The sequence below is a fragment of the Phalaenopsis equestris genome, unplaced genomic scaffold (assembly GCF_001263595.1).
Source record: "Phalaenopsis equestris unplaced genomic scaffold, ASM126359v1 Scaffold000036, whole genome shotgun sequence".
In the NCBI taxonomy this organism is placed as follows: domain Eukaryota; kingdom Viridiplantae; phylum Streptophyta; class Magnoliopsida; order Asparagales; family Orchidaceae; genus Phalaenopsis; species Phalaenopsis equestris.
Genome location: NW_018164478.1, coordinates 4878334 through 4894687, shown reverse-complemented (window position 1 = coordinate 4894687; position 16354 = coordinate 4878334). Strand labels below are relative to the sequence as shown.

The 16354-nt window shown below is 35.4% G+C and overlaps 1 protein-coding gene across 4 annotated transcripts in view; it reads right to left on the bottom strand.

Annotated features, from left to right (window-relative positions):
* LOC110018774 (kinectin) overlaps positions 1-16128 on the bottom strand; it is a 29156-nt gene extending 13028 nt beyond the window's left edge. Inside the window, exons 1-8 of one of the 4 annotated variants that reach the window (XM_020716205.1) lie at positions 15799-16128; positions 15674-15724; positions 15334-15573; positions 8482-8580; positions 8325-8380; positions 7409-7520; positions 3494-3673; positions 3151-3396 (exon numbers count right to left, since the gene is read on the bottom strand). In XM_020716205.1, the coding sequence (XP_020571864.1) occupies positions 3151-3396; positions 3494-3673; positions 7409-7520; positions 8325-8380; positions 8482-8580; positions 15334-15573; positions 15674-15724; positions 15799-15909 (1095 nt within the window). In that variant the 5' untranslated portion in view covers positions 15910-16128. The remainder of the gene's footprint in view (positions 1-3150; positions 3397-3493; positions 3674-7408; positions 7521-8324; positions 8381-8481; positions 8581-15333; positions 15574-15673; positions 15725-15798) is intronic. The other 3 variants (XM_020716209.1, XM_020716207.1, XM_020716206.1) reach the window with 3 other exon arrangements.
* Positions 16129-16354: the final 226 nt, after the last annotated feature.

Sequence of the window (16354 nt, the reverse complement as noted above, 5' to 3'; positions counted from 1 at the left end):
CAATCCTAAGGGTGACTCATCTTGAGTTTCCCCACAGTGACCCCACCTACTAAGTATTTAGAGGTTGAGAGCAATATGTGGAACTCCAAGTTGAGTAAAGAAGAGGGTAGAATTTCTAATCGTGAGGGTTCCAAGTCTAGTTTTCTAGGAATAGTCAAAAGGAAAAGTCCTATGGCTAGACCCTAGGCTATTAAATAGGAGGAACTAAACCTCAACCAAATTGAAGTCAACACACCAATATTTTCTATTAGATTTACTTAGTCCCAATGAACATACTAAGCCCAGCTTAATGTGTTCCATAATTTCATTTAAACCGTGGGAAGCTTGTTAGCAACCGTAGGTTACCTCCTCTGAGGGATTCCCGATCATCCGATAGAGACATCTTAATTTAGTTACAATTGTAGTTTTGTGTGGTGTTTGTGATTAAATTTTGAGTTGTTTTATATTTTGAATGTTGTGGCGGTGGATTTTATCTTAGTTGATTTTAGTTTTGGTTTTGGTTAACATACAAGTTTATGTTGTTTTCATACATGCAAGATTAAAAAAGAAACAATGTAAGCATAAAGAGAGGCATGTAAGGAAAAGGTACAAGAAAGACAGTAGTATAAACTGTAAAAGCGTACCTAGTGATTCTTCTCGTTCCACCAATTGAAACTTAAAAATGCATGTGAGGGCATTTATGAAGAGCAAGAAAAGTAAAGTTATGGTGGCCTCCCTAAATCTATGTTGTATTCTGGTGAGTCCTTAAAAGTTTAATTAAGGATGATTTCATTAAACAAAGTATATTAAGTTTAATAGACCTCTGAGGTATCCATCAAGTTAGGAGGAGGAAGCAGTTCCATGCCTCCCTCTCACCAACTGGTGAAAAGCCTCGAGTCCATTTAAACTTATTATGTTGCTTAATGGTTCGTCCTGTGAATACTTCTAATGCTCAGTGAACATTGATGTCTTAATTATCCCTAAGAAAGGGGTAATTATCATTTATCATTTAATTTGAAAATTATGTGAGTGAATTCCCCTAAGGGGCAAGTTAATGTAACCTGAGTGCTTAGCCAAATTTTTAATCCTAATTGGGCTTAGTGGTGTTTCAAGGATGTTTGATATAATTATGTTTATTGATTTAGCCTAAGTCACCACTAAGCCCTTAAGACCTAGGTGAGTGTCTTAATTAGTTTTGAAAAGATTAAGCTTTAAGTAGTCATGATTCATGATTTGGATTGTATTTGAAAATCAAGATAGGGGTATTAAATTCATTAATTATTGACTTCAAAATTCATACCCCTAAGTCCGGGATCATTTAATTTTAATAAACTTCCAAATTTTAATAATTTAGAAATTTATTAATCTTAATCAAGAAAGTGAAATTGATTTCTATCAATTAACTGGGTTAATTGATTGCAACACAAGGGGTTAATTGGTAGAAATCAATTTCACTTTCTTGAACACTACTCAAATTTGTAGCCTCAACCCCTTCATGAAGTTTCTTGCAAATACAACTTCTGATATCCCTCTCAAACAACATAATAATATCTGAAATTTTTCTAGATAATCCATGACTGACCCTTTGTGGATCAATGCAAAAAACTGCTAGTTTAAATCCACTTGTGTTCCTGAATCGGTCCAACAATTGATAATTGAAATCTTCCAAAATTTTGATTAGCTAATATTGTTCTCTCCATTTATACCACACTAGAGCCTTCCCATCCAAAAATAGGGTCACCACCACCATCAAATTTTCTTCCTTCATCGGCAAATTAACAACAAAGTATCTCTCCACTCGATAAACTCAACCATAAGCATCCTCACCCTCAAAGATCAGTATCTATGGCTTCCTTATGCTCGAGTCTCTTCCCCAATTTCCTTGACCGAAGCTTGCTCCAACCATGAAGTGGTGGTAAGGTTCCCTTCCTCATCCCGTATTGATATCCCTTCTTCCATAACTTTGGCTCGCCCCATAATCAGATTGTCCCTCTCCATAGGCTTCTGAATCGGCTTCCGCCTAAAAGGTTGTCGCGATTGTCAAGCAAAAGGCCCTTATACAATTGTATGCAGCCCTCAGTCCGTGTCCCACCCACTATGGTTCCCAGCTCCAAATCAAAATCCTTTGAATTGATCTTTTGCAATCTTGAATCGCATGCCACTGTCTTGTTCTGCATGTTGTCACTAGCTCCAAGCCTCTTGATGTCGTATTAACCCTCGGCCAAATTTCTTCAAATTCGTCTTCTCCAAACCCAAATTGCACACTAGCCGACATTTTCGCTGGTTTCAGGCCTCCTGATGTGGTATGATACCTTTATGTGGTTGTCGCTGGAGTTCGCTTCAGACATCGCACTTGATCCTGCAGCCCCAAATTCGCCTAGGGCAACAATGCTTCCCCTAGCGTAACCTTGATGTCGTGTGATCCTTTCCGCTTGTTGCTACTAGAGCCTGATGTTTGATCCTGTGACAAGCAATAGAGGCTTTGAGTGGAGCTTCGCAATCTTCATCATTTCTTCCAAGGCCATGAATCACCCCATCTATGGGCGAGAACCACTCCTCTAGATACGGGAGCTGCCCCTCCATGGACAAGAAATGTTCCTTCATTCCATATATGATTTGGCTCCTCCCCCTCTAATTTCTCCTCTAAAGCATCGATCTTCTTACTCACCATTACTCCCATGTACGGCTCTAATACCAATTCAATAGAAACTAGACGAGTTTCTGTAGAAATTAAGGCAATAGAATATGTTATATTCCACCAGTATCAAAACAAAACAACACAATCCCAAATACTTAAAAGATAGGCCTACATTTGAGAGGTAGGCGAGTATCACCCAAACCCTAACTCCTAAGATTCCTGACAACAATCACATACTCTACCCGTAATCATATTAAGCCCTATTTATACTAAATAATAATAACTAATAAATGACTAGATTGCCCTTTTAGCGTTTTGCCTAAAATAAGCCTTCAAATTTTTTGGCTGACTCGGCATGGCAGAAAGCGCCATTAGGGGGGTTTAACACATTTATATTTAAAAAATATAGGAATAGCTTCCATTTTGCTCTAAAGTAGCAAGGAAAAAAGGTACTTTTTAAAAACCAGCATGAAATAATGACATTTTACAGATAAATAAACGCATAATACAAGTCCAAAAACAAGTTTTCTTACTTTGCTAGAAGAACTGGAATCTGGAAGTTTTCCATCAGAGACAAAAGTTAAGCTATTGTTTAGCACAGGACCCTCATTGGCATTCACCTGGTTCCCTTCGTTTTGAAGATACAATGACGAATCAGCTTGGTTTTCACGAACAATCTGGGAGCTATCTTGGTATACTCCATGCCTCCCTCTTAACTCGGCTAGCTCCAAATGAAGTTGTTGTATAGTTTGCAGATGGTGACGTTCCATCTCCACAAACTAACACGAAGAAATGAGCAAGTAATTACAACTCAACATCAGACAACATTAAGATGCCAAAACAAAAACATTATCTTTTATGTAAAGATAGACTAACTTGTTGTTGCAAAACAATCCAATATTGATTAAACTGTTCGGTCCGTTCACGTAGTTCAGCTTGCAAGGACCTGTTTGTTGTTGATTGCAAAACATCCACCTCCTGGAAACGTGTCATCCATGCTTGCACCTCCCTTAACTGCTCATCCTTGTAGAGGATTGTTTCTTGAGCAACTCTGTACTGCAAGAAAAAAATTAGTTAGCATTTCCATGTTTTAAGCAATTTATGAACCATAAGGCAAAAAAAAAAGATCTAAAGTCAGAGAAAAATCAAGCCAGACAGAAGCAATTGTGATAACTTATATGATCACTGGCCATTGTCGGATAGATTATAACGTCCAGAATTCACATGGAAGCAGGCAGTCAAATTATAAATTGCTTATGCCATATTAGATGTAGTGTAGTCCAATAGATTATAAAAACAAACTTGCCATCTCTTCATTACATTTTTGTCAGTTCTCTACTAAACAGTAGAATTTTCAGGCAGTCAAATATATTCAAAAATTTAAAAAAAAAAAACTTCCATCAAACATTTCCATAACTTAAGAAGAGAGGCGGTCAGTCATAGGGAGATTTGGTTTATTACTGATAAGAAATGGAAGCTTCAACTCCATCGTCAATCCATGCTGCTAGATATTTTCTTAAAAATCAATTTCAATATGAGGGCAATAAGTCTACAACCCTAAGATCAAATTAAGGTTATACCATTGCACGAATAAATTGATTGCTGGCCCAATTGAAAGGAAAATTGCTGATATGTAAATTATTTCATTTAGGAATAAGAAAATTTTCTTTGGGCTACAGCAAACTAAACACTCTCCACATAACTTAATAATTAATGTGTTCATTGAAATAAGAAATTACACAAAATTTTAATTTTTTAATTTCTAACTATACGATTTTCTTTCAAATACAGTTGAACGATGGATTCAATTTGGAGAAAAGTCCCAAGGGTCCCCTAATTTTTTTTCAGGATACATTTTAGTCCTAGAATATATAAAGTATCAATTTAGTACCATACTAACAATGGAAGGATAAAATAGTCCTCTCTGGGGACTATTTCAACCCATATAAAAAGGGTATGAAAACTAATTTAGCACATTTAAAGACTCTGTGACTAAAATGATCCCATTTAAATAGTCAAGATACTAGTTTGGCACTCTACTAATTCAATTGAGTACTGACACTCCAAAGCTATACCATTTTGCTATTAAAGTATTGGAATTTACTTTATCTTTATTTGGATGCAAGAACTAGAGAAGCACATATAATCAAATTCACACAAAAAGAAAAAAAATCATCAGTTGACCTTTAAATATGAATTTATTAATGTATATCCTGTACAAAAAGAGACTGGATAATAAAAAATATGAAAGAAAAAAAAAGGTTTTAAAGATGATGAGTATACCCTACTACATGAATATGTAATCAGATGAGTGGTTGGTAAATGATTACAATGTGATCAGACCAAGAAGATTTGAACGTTGCTTTTTTGGGTTAGTAAGAAATAAGAACATGGCTGGTACATCGAGTACAAATCAACAAGAGGTGAAGATAAACGATGCTCATAAAAATTTAAGTAATTGCTGTTCTAACTTAAACTAATTTATTTAATTTCTTTTTTATTATAACTGACTAGGAAAGAAAAAGATGAATAGGATTGAAGAAAAGATGGAAGAATGATAGAGCTTGGACTAAACTGAAGAAGAGAAAGGAAAGAAAGATATTTATTAGGATGATGACTTCAATCAAGAATAACACAGTGATGAGTGTGTTGCAGACTTTGAATAATTTATTATTGTTCATATTTAGATCTATAGATGGTGTTGCATCGAACAATAGAAGTGAGAATTTTCTTATGCTAAATTTATCTTATGTCTTACTTTGATTTGATGTTTTATGTTAGTTCGATCAATTGATGTATGCATCACACTTTCACTTTGGGTAATTAGTTGTATAATCTTTTTGTGGCTTACTCAGTTTCTTATTTAATATAGACACAATTATCACTTACTTGTTATGTTAGAATGTTAATGTCTTTATTTAATATATTTTTAAGTTATATAGAAATAATTTATCACTTCTTGCCATGGTAGCATGTTCATGTCTTTGTTTAATATATTTATAGGTTATGATGTTAATATAGTCATCTAACTATAAGGCATACGCTTCCTTATGCCTCAAGGCTTATGCCTCCTCTCACGAAAGAAAGAAGCTTCAATACCAAAAATTACATAATTTTAAATCTTGTATCTCACGCACCTCCAATGTGAGTGCAAATGCTAAGGTGTGCCCAAACGAGTACCTAGGGATAAAGAGCATACTTGCAATGTAAGCACCTAGCTGTGAGGTAAGAACCTTGTCTTATTTGAAAAAAAAGATTGATAAGAATTTAAACATAAAAAAGGAGTTAGTTTCATAATGATAATTTGGCACGATTTGTGCAAAAAGTAGCATCAAGAATACAATAATCAAGGATGTGCATGAAACAAATTAGACAGTTTGTATATTTAGAAGGTCCAACTTTTATGGTAATGAATGTTGAGTAAAAAAAAGAGTTCGAATATATATTTTTAAGGAGTTCTCTTAAACACCAGACATTCAAAGAGTTAACCTTCCCTGATTCTATCCATACTGTTTCCTAAATCATTCAAGACCATATAGCAAGTTATACTTAAGCATCAAACACACTCAGAATAGTGCATTATTTGGCAATGATATGTTGTTTTGTGTGGTTTGGTCTAAAAAAAAGGAGCAGCCCTCCCTCGAAGATCAGCTAGCTGCTACACAAGTTTTTCCACCACGAAGCCACCAAGTCCAAGGAGGAGGTTGAAATAAGTTGCACTTTTATAGGAAAATCATAATAGCAAATCCTAAAGCTTTACTAAACAAGGTTCAAGAATCACACAACGTGTGTCCAAATACATCGCAACTCTTGAAGCTGGGAAAAACACCCTAAAGAAGCAAACAACATAAAATAGCTACAAAAATGAAATAAGATGGCACTAGAAACAGTAATATTCAATGTTTAAAAAATTGTTCAAGGCGTGCACCTTGAAGAGCACCTCGTTTAGCGACACAAAAGGAATGCCTCGAGACTTAAGCCTCATTATTGTGGGTGAGATTCATGTCTTTTTGAAGCGAGGCATACACCTAGGCGCACGCTACAAGGCCCAATGCCCCGAGGCATTTGCCTCAATCCCGACTGCAACATCCACCTCGCCTATTCGAGCATCATCTTGAGCTGGTTCGAGCATTGCTGCTTCGACATCATCGAGACAGACATCTCCCCATTGAGCGTCGAAGTCTCGTCCAAGCCCCTTACCATTATTGTTGAAGCATCGCTTCGTTTCTCTATTGAATGTTCCTTCCATAGCCTATTCTCCTACATTGTTTTCTTCTATGCCGTCAACTGGACTTTTCCAAGACTTCGTCTTCTTCGACGTGAGCTTTCTGTGAGCTTCCCGTTAGCTTCCTGTTATCGAATTTGATAAAACTTGGTGGACTCTTTAATAGCAACTTACTATTTACATATTTAACTTTGACCCAATTTTCTCATCAATATTACTTATACCTTAAATTTATTTTTATCCAATGGTTTTAAATAACTAAATATATTAGAATTTAATGTAAATTTTCATATTTATGAATTATGATTAATTTTATAAGTTTATAATTCTTCTCTTCTTCTGTTTAGAGGCGTAAAGACTCGCTGAGAAAAAAAACCAAAATTCCCGATTTTGTCGTTTTAAACATTGGTATTATTAACTGGAAATTAGCACTGTAAAACTAACAAACTCAAAGAATCTGATGGTTAAAAAAATAGAATGAAAGCAAATGAACAACTATTAGTTTTATATCATCAATAGCAAGGAAACAAGAAATCAGTAAGTAATAGTTCAACACAACAACAAACCTGCTCTTCTAATGCAAGAAATTGACTCTCTTTGTCTTGAATATGCTCTTGGAAACCATGAATTTTTTTAAGAAGTTGGGCTCTTTCAGACTCTGAGTTATCACGCTCCCTTCTGCAACAAAAAAAATGTAATAGTTTTAGAATATATATTGTAATAGTTTTTTCTATCGAACACAAGAAGCTTATCACTATCACAAATGCCAAAGTGATAGTTATAACAAAAAAATGCACAATGCAATGTTACGAATAGCATAAAATCTAAAAAGAGTATAGAGGTGTAATGAAGAGATTGTCATTACCGGAACTAAATAAAAAAATATGTTAGATTTTCAATAGTCAAGGAAGAAGTAACAAAACAATGTGCAGAAAGTTCATGAAATGCTGTATCATGATATTAGCATCACATTAATAATTTGAATTTAGCTGTATTACACAAAGAAAGATATGCTTACTGGAACAATGTTGTAGAAAAAAACATGGAAGAGTAAATCATTATATGGAAATTAAAATATGAGGAATACAGATTTAGATGGGGTAAATATTTAAAGGTACATTGTAATTTAAGATTTGAACTGGGTGAGAGGATGGAGAGGATCGGCAATCACCTTACTCCTAGAGCATTATCTCGCTCCACTTGAGCAGAGCCAGCTTCATGAGCAACAAAGAGTCACAGACTAATAGTAGTTAACAGATTGGTAGTTCGTTACTACTTTTAAGTAATAGTTTTAGCCACAAAGCGGTTTTTATGGATGAAAGTATAATAATAGTATAGCAAATCAAAATTATATTTTAAAAAATCATGGAAATTAAGACGCATTAAATTCGTTAGTGAACGTGAAGGTTGGCAAAGAAAGATCATAAGGCCAACACAACAACTATTGCCCACAAAAGTAAGAAAGGGGAAATAACAGCATACCTGAAGGTGGCCAGCTCTTTGTTTTGTTCTCTGAAGAGATCCTCTTTTGCCCAAACCTAAAAGATAAAATAAAAGAGAAAGTGATGTCTATGCGTCTGAAGACTAGTCCAAGCATTGTTGACAGAGGAGTACGCAAGTTAGAAAAGGCAAAACAAACCGCTTCATTGTCTATCTTAACTGCATGTAATTCTCTATTCTTCTCTTCCAAATTCAACTCTAATTCACGTATTTCTTGTTCTCTTTCTTGTAGTTGCTCCTGTACATTGGTTGCAGATGATATACATAAGAAAAAAGGAACTAAACCAGTAGAAAAACAATTTTCTTGTTATTGAGACCACAATTCTATGTATAAGGTAGAACGATAACATATAAATAAAATTAATCATCTCAATTTAAAGATAAATAAATCATCGGTGTATCGCAAGATCGAGACTACAAGAATGAATCATGAAAGATTAACAGATGTTTTCAAGGCGACTACAGGTGACAATACCATAGAAGAATGGCTACATGAAAGCAAGATCAGGTTGTAATAATGCGTTGCGTCTTTGGGAAAGTATATGAAAGGCTACACCAAAAGTATAATATTATCTTCTGTGATATTTCTTAGTACACTAAAATAGGATATTCTTATTGAGCACAACAGGATCATTTCATGATAATTCTTTGGCTTGATGTTTTAGGTAAATAATTACATCAAATATTACTCTTCCCTCAATCCACCTGCCCCAAACCTCTCTCCTCGCTTAAGCGAGAATCATGGTACTCTCAGTTAAAAAAAAAATCCTAATATCTCAGTTATTGTACAAGAACCTTGAACTCTCCCACTCCAACATATAAAGTCATAACTCCCTCAACCCACCTTCCATGAACGTTAACACTATCAACCAACCATAAACCCTAACTGCCTACCGGTAAAAGCCCCAGAAAACACCAAGCCCAAATCCACTCTTCAACTAGGAGTTGTACAACCTCAACAAACATCAAAATATATTGGAAGGTCATCAGATACTATATTTAAGTTTCAATTAACATTGGTATTGGAGCTATTTTCTCCACATATGGATGGATGAGATGAATTAAGGATGCTAATCATAAAATCACCCTTTTTGGAGCCATGAGATCAAGGGAACTCCCATTATGGATCCTCCATGTGCTGATCCTAGCCAAACACTAGCCAGGGCTAATGGTTTAGGGGACCATCCACATGAGTTTCCAATAGAGTAAGGGATCAAGCTAGGCATGTTTGGTTAAGTGTTGAGGTTGTGAGGAAGGTGAAGAGTATCAAGTGTTTGTGTGAAAGATTGACCAAGAACACACCACCCAGAGCTAACCCTAAAGCCAAACAGTCCAATAGGGACACCTCTTCAGGTCCCCCATATTGACTCCACCTACTAAGTGCTAAAGGTCATAACCACATGTGAAACTTCAAGATGAGTAAGAGCTCCCCCAACTAAGTGCTAGAGGTCATAACCACATGTGAAACTTCAAGATGAGTAAAGAAGAGTTTTAGAATTTCTAATGGTGAGAGCTCCATCACTAGTCTTCTGTGATAGTCAACAGGAAAATCCTATGACTAGATCCTAGGCTTCTAAAGAAGAGAAACTAAACATCAACAAAAAAGTGAGGTCAACAACCGTCTCCATCAAAAATCTCTAATTCAACCCTAATTGAATCCCTGAGGGGAGGTTCGTGATAGTGGATGCTTTCCTCATGCTCCTCGTGTTCGATTTCTTTTCCTTTCGATTTCGCCAATGAATCTTTGGTCAACCCTTTGAGTAGGGTTTACAAATTGAACTACCAGCGAAGTCTTGAATTGTATCTCAATAAGCTTCTTTATCATCATCGCTCGAATTTTCCTTATGCTCTCGAATCGATCCATTCGGTTCTCTATGAAAGAAAATATGTCCTCTATAGCGGCGAACCTTTCTTCCATCCCATATATGATTTGGTTGATCTCTTACTCTAATTTCTTATCCAAATCATCTCTCTTCTTAGCTATCATTAACTCTCTATCACTAGTGGACGTTGGTTGTCGGATCCAATCACTGACTTCAAAAATTCCCTATACGACCAGATAGTAGAGTTCCACGATACCATCTGTAAGCTGAAGCAATCCTACAACCCGCACGTATGTCTTTCTCCTCCTCTAGCTCAGTCTGTCAACAAAGGCGATAAACTCATGTTAACCTAAAGCTTGCGTCTTTCTCATCCTCCCGCTCCATCCGACAATGAAGACAACAATTATGGGTTCCAGAATGTTGTGATTTGCCGGTTTCGATAACTGTATGTTGTGATCTCGCCGATGCTTTCCTGGCAACCTCTGATATTGATTGTATCGCAGTGTTTGGTCACGAAGGCGACAAGCAGAGCTCTGATCATGACTGTATGCAAAGATGTTTAATCGAGCGATCGTGTGACCCTATGTCAAAATTATCGATAAGCCGAGAGTATCCTTTCTTATGTAGATCTAATTCCCAGAATCTTGAGCTGTGATACTAATTTGTTACGATTTGAGGCAGAATTCGGCACTATTTTCCAAAAAAAATAGGACAAGCTCAATTTTTTTCTTCAATAATTCCAACAACTCAACAAGAATACAAAAATAAGCACCTACAATACAAGAGATATGCGATCTCTCTCAATTCCTACAATTTGAGATATGAAATCTCTCCCAAACACTAGACCTAAGGCTCACGGCTCAATCTCATACATAAAATCATATACCTAATCCTAAACATAACAAGCCTATTTATAACAAACAATAATAATAATAATAAAGTAAATTGTCCATATGCGTACAAAAAATAAATTTGCCCTTAGACTACGTGCCAACGTAACATCCTCTGCTCAAATAGGGCACCAATTCCCACATTTAAGGCATCACGGTCCACCTCAAAGACCTTGTTGAAATTGAGGTGAGCCAAAATTGAGGCCTCAACAGATTCGTTACCTTGGGATTTCAAAATTGCATGTGTGGTTGAAAATAAATTGAACTCATCCTCAATTATTGGCACAATTATAAAGCTAAAATGCATGACGTATCAATAAAAGAACACCAACCATGGAAAAGACATTGTTTCGGTTAAGGATCCTTCAATTGGCTAATCAGGGGTGGCTTCAACCTTCGTTTTATGTATCTCAATATATGCATAAGTGGTAAAATGAACTATAAAATTTACTCTATTCGTATAGAAACACTTTTTTGAATGGATAGAAAAAATTGAAAATTTTGTTGGATGTAATGTCCATGTCCATCCAAATTGTGGTTATAAACTAAAAAGCCTTGAAAGCAAAGGCATTATTAGAGTCTTAGACATTATTAAATTATATATGAATATTATAATTTAAGGTCAAAAAACTTATGTTAATGAGTCTCATAAAATGTCAAAGGCATTATAGAGTCTTAAGACATAACCGTCCTCTCCTAAAGCCAATCACTTATTTAGAATGTTGTATTCCACTTATCAATCGATCTTATACAATATGGTGATATTTTCTACTTAAATCAAACTTGAAAAAAATGAACAATTCATATAATTGGTTGAGCAAGTCATCTGATCATGGAATTGGAAACTGTACTTGAATTTTTTATTTCCAAATTGAGAAGTGAACCGGGCATAAGTTCACCGGCTTTATTCCATTCCCCTTCTTCAAGCACAATAACTTCCAAATCTTTAGATGCTCATTTTTTTTGCAGGCACAGTTTCTCCACCACCACCACCCTAAATATGACATTCACAAAAGTCACAACTCCCCCGACCAACAATGATGTGGCACGCTTTACCCTATATGATGTAGCAAGTATGAAAAATGCAATGCTACAAACAAAGATCCTTCCCTTACTATCATTGTGTTTAACACCTAAAAACAAAAAAAAAAATTTTCATTTGCAAATCACATGATAGTTGGGACATGTCTGAAGCTTCAAAAACAAGTTGATATTCCAATTTCTATAGTATGAGGTTGGTTTCACAAACTTAAATGCCAATTCTATGGGCCTATTCATGACATCCTCGTGAAGGCCACCCCTATTGACGGTCTTAAGACATTGAATATAGAGTTTCATTATTGCCACTCAATCTTCGTTGAGAACTAAACTAAATTGAAACATGTCCAATTATAATTGGACTACATTCATGATTCTTGGGTGTCGTCCTCCAAGGAACCTAGCAAACATATGTTATTCTTGTTCAAAAGCATTACACTTCATCATTAATTGCTCAAAATCGGTGTTTTAATTCTTAATGGATAAGTCCTTCAACTAGAGGTAATGAATTTAAGAAATATGTTCAATAAATGTTAATTCAGGTGGTACTTTTATTGTAGTTCTTTATTTATCTTTTCACATGTAGTAATCTTGCTCTTTCCATCACAAAGGGTTGCGCTTCAAAATCTCTTAACACATGGGTGCATCTATCTTGGTTAGAATACAACAAGCTTCACCTTGTGCTAGTAGGAAATTTCTTTATATTTAAAATATGCATCTATTCAATAAAAACATTAAGATTGAGCCAGTCTTCAAAATGTGTAATATCCACCTTCAAGCAAAGACTTGATATTATCTCAAGATTTTTAGAGAAAGCATAATAACTCCATTTGAGTCATTGTGAACCGTTTGAAAGAATGAATTTTCCTCCTCTCCATATTTTGTGTTACACACACCCTCCCTACTCATAATCCACAAGAAATTGTTGAAGTGATTGGATGTCATGGTGCATGTCCTCCATAATAATTCCTTGCACAAAGACTTGATGTTTCTTTTGAAGCGGCATCCTCTACTTTGGGCTTTGATGCCATGTAGACATCAAAGATAAATGATGCACAAAACACATTTGCAATTACAAAAGAAAAAAATAAAATAATTCAACCTTGACAAGTTAGAAAAATCCACTACAAGAAAAAGAGCTCTAAATTTTAGAAAATGTAAGTGGAATTTCATTCATTAAAATTTATCTTATTCATTATGATTATCCTTCATCGAAAATGTATCCCATCTCTCACCTTCCTAACGTTTAAACAGATGGTATCACTCTCCTAAAAAAGTTTAATACTTCAAACAAGCATTAATACTTTACAACAAAATAGAAAAATATTAAGACTTCCCAAACAAAATGGAGCTCATCATATTCATTACAACAAAATGAATACTTTTTTGAAAGATGATATTACTCAACTAAAAAGTATAATACTTCAAACAAGCAATAATACTTAACAACAAAATGAGAAAATATTCATTAATTAAAGCCTATCTAATTCATTACAATTATACTTCATTAAAAATGGATCTCGTGTCTTTCAATAGATGGTATTACTCTCCTAAAAAGGTTTATACTTAAAACAAGCATTAATACTTTACAACAAAATGAAAAAAAAAATCATTAATTAAAATTCAACTTATTCATTACAATTATCCTTCATTTAAAATGGATCTCCTATCTTTAAATATATGGCATTACTCTCCTAAAAAGGTTAATACTTCAAACAAACATTAATACTTTACAGCAAAATGTAAAAATATTAAAACTTTCCAAATAAAATTTATCTTACTCATTATAATTATCCTTCATTGAAAATGGATCTCATCTCTCTCCTTCTTAATGTTTAAATAGATGGTATTAGCCTCCTAAAAAGGTTAATACTTCAAACAAGCATTAATACTTTAGAACAAAATGAAAAAATATTAAGGCTTTCCAAACAAAACAAATTTCAACATATTTGCATACACCAGTATAGAACCTAGGCATCCAATCAAGGATTTGGATGACCTTGACCCATATCATCGAGGTACAGTTGCAATGCATTCCAAACCAATAACACTTGACATTATTATAATATAACACCGTGTACTTTCCCATAAAATGTCAGAGTGATAGCATTAAGAACAAAAAAAAATAAACTGAAAGGCTAGCATGGAAATTTTTTTCTAGATTATAAAGAAAAAGGTAGATAACATGTTGGACTTCCTTGTTATATGCACAATACAATGTGACAAATCCAAAAAAAAAAAATCCCCTTAGAACTTCAATGCCTGGTTATAACCAATAGAAAAAAGCAATGCAACCTATGGTAGATGATCTCAACATACACAGTGAAAAATAACTGCCACCAAACCCCTCCCGAAACCTTGCATCAGCTGGAGTTCATACACAACATACATCCTGGAATGAATGAGGCTAGAATTTTCACAATTAAAAAGAGAGTGCGAATTAAATTCAATTAGCTAGAAAAGTCATAAGATTTTCTAAAAAAATAGGGAAGTTAAGCTTAATGTCTACTCCTAATATCAAGGAAAATTTTAACTTGTTATCATGATCAAGGAGAATCGAGCCATTCGAATGCAAGGGCCAATACTCCCTCCTCTGCCCCCTCCCACGCCCACTCCCTCTTTCTCTATCTCTTTGCTCTCTCTAACCATTAAACCAACACCACTTCCTTTAAAAATAGTTGACAACCATAACTCCCGTCTTTCAATATGCTCGCTAAGAATTCAATCCTCCCTCACTAAAACTAGAAATCCTAGAAACATTCCACAAAAAATTCTTCTTCAGCTAGTATACAATTTACCATACAACCTTACAAGACATACAATAAAATTTGAAAGATCTTAGATATTTTGCTTAAACATGGTCCATCATTAAGAATTACAGCTAGGAAACAAAATCTTTTCACAGTCATCCCATATCCTAAAAAATGCGTGGAAAGAGAAGGACCAAAAAAGACCATGCAAATAATCACTTCAATGAAGATCTTCGGGACAGGAAGAAACCTAGAAAAACTATTTTCATGGTCAAGAGGCATGCATAAGTTCCTACAGTGCATTTTCCTATTCAGTTGGAGAAGGTTTAAATACATGACAAAGATAACACGCGAGCGACAAACAGCATTCGAACGCCCATTAGTAAAACAAAATAAAATGAAGAACACGATAAATACAAGCTGCCAGCCTGCTACAGGAAGATATATCCATGGCATTAAAAATCATTAAAGCAAGAAATGGATCAGAAACCTTAAGCTTTGCAGCGGCATCTATGTGCTCCTTGAGCTGAGACCCGTAACTGTTATGCATCTCCAATACCTCAGCCCTCGCAATAACTTGCGCCCTCAGTTCAATCTCCAAATGTTGCAGATCCTCCCTCTGCCTCGTTATCTCTTGAATTCTAAGCTGTAAACTGTCTTCTTTCGAACCCTCTCCATTGTTGGAGATCGTGCTGAGATCTATGTTAACAGATCCGGTTCCCTCCTGCACCTTCCCACAATAAACACTTATCTTCAGCGGGCATCATCACCACACAATTTCATTCAATCACGAAACAAACATAAACCACACTTCTGTCCCAGTGGCATACCTCATATATCGTCCTCTCATCCGTCTGCACCAATTTAAAATTCTCCAACTCCTGCAAATGAACCATACATTAACAAACAAACCCAGACTTAAAAGCTGATAAGAGAAACGTTAGTTCTTTCTTACCTCGCCTCCATTTTTCCGGAAAGGCTCTGAGATGACACGCCATTCCTTCCTCGGTGGAGGGTGGGAGGAAGGCAAGGGAAGCGATCCGCTGCGGCCAGCGGCAGCCTCCATTCTGATACCAAAAACTGTCAGATTCCTCAGCTGAGTTCCGGCTCGATGTAAAACGAGACTGCTCAGCAGCAAACTAAGTAAGCATTTTTGCGCAGCCGGTGCCCAAACCAGTGCTGGCGACGACAAAATCGATGGAGTTCCACGAGTAATCTCGAAAATTTGGAAGATGACGGCGGCCTCAAAAAACCCTAGCCTGGACAGAGAAAGGAGAAATTAGCATAAAGCTTTAGGTGCGTTTTAGGAAGGAAGCTATAATTTATTAATAATTCCTTCTGCAAGATAAATTATTGATCATCGGCTAATCCGGATAAGCTGATTGATGTTTTGTCTGTGTTCTTTGAAAATAGCTCATGCTCAACAAATTATGGATAAATAAACATTTTGCTCCTGTACAATTGTTATTTTAACCCTCAATTATTGAACTAAGGTAAAATGATACTTTTTT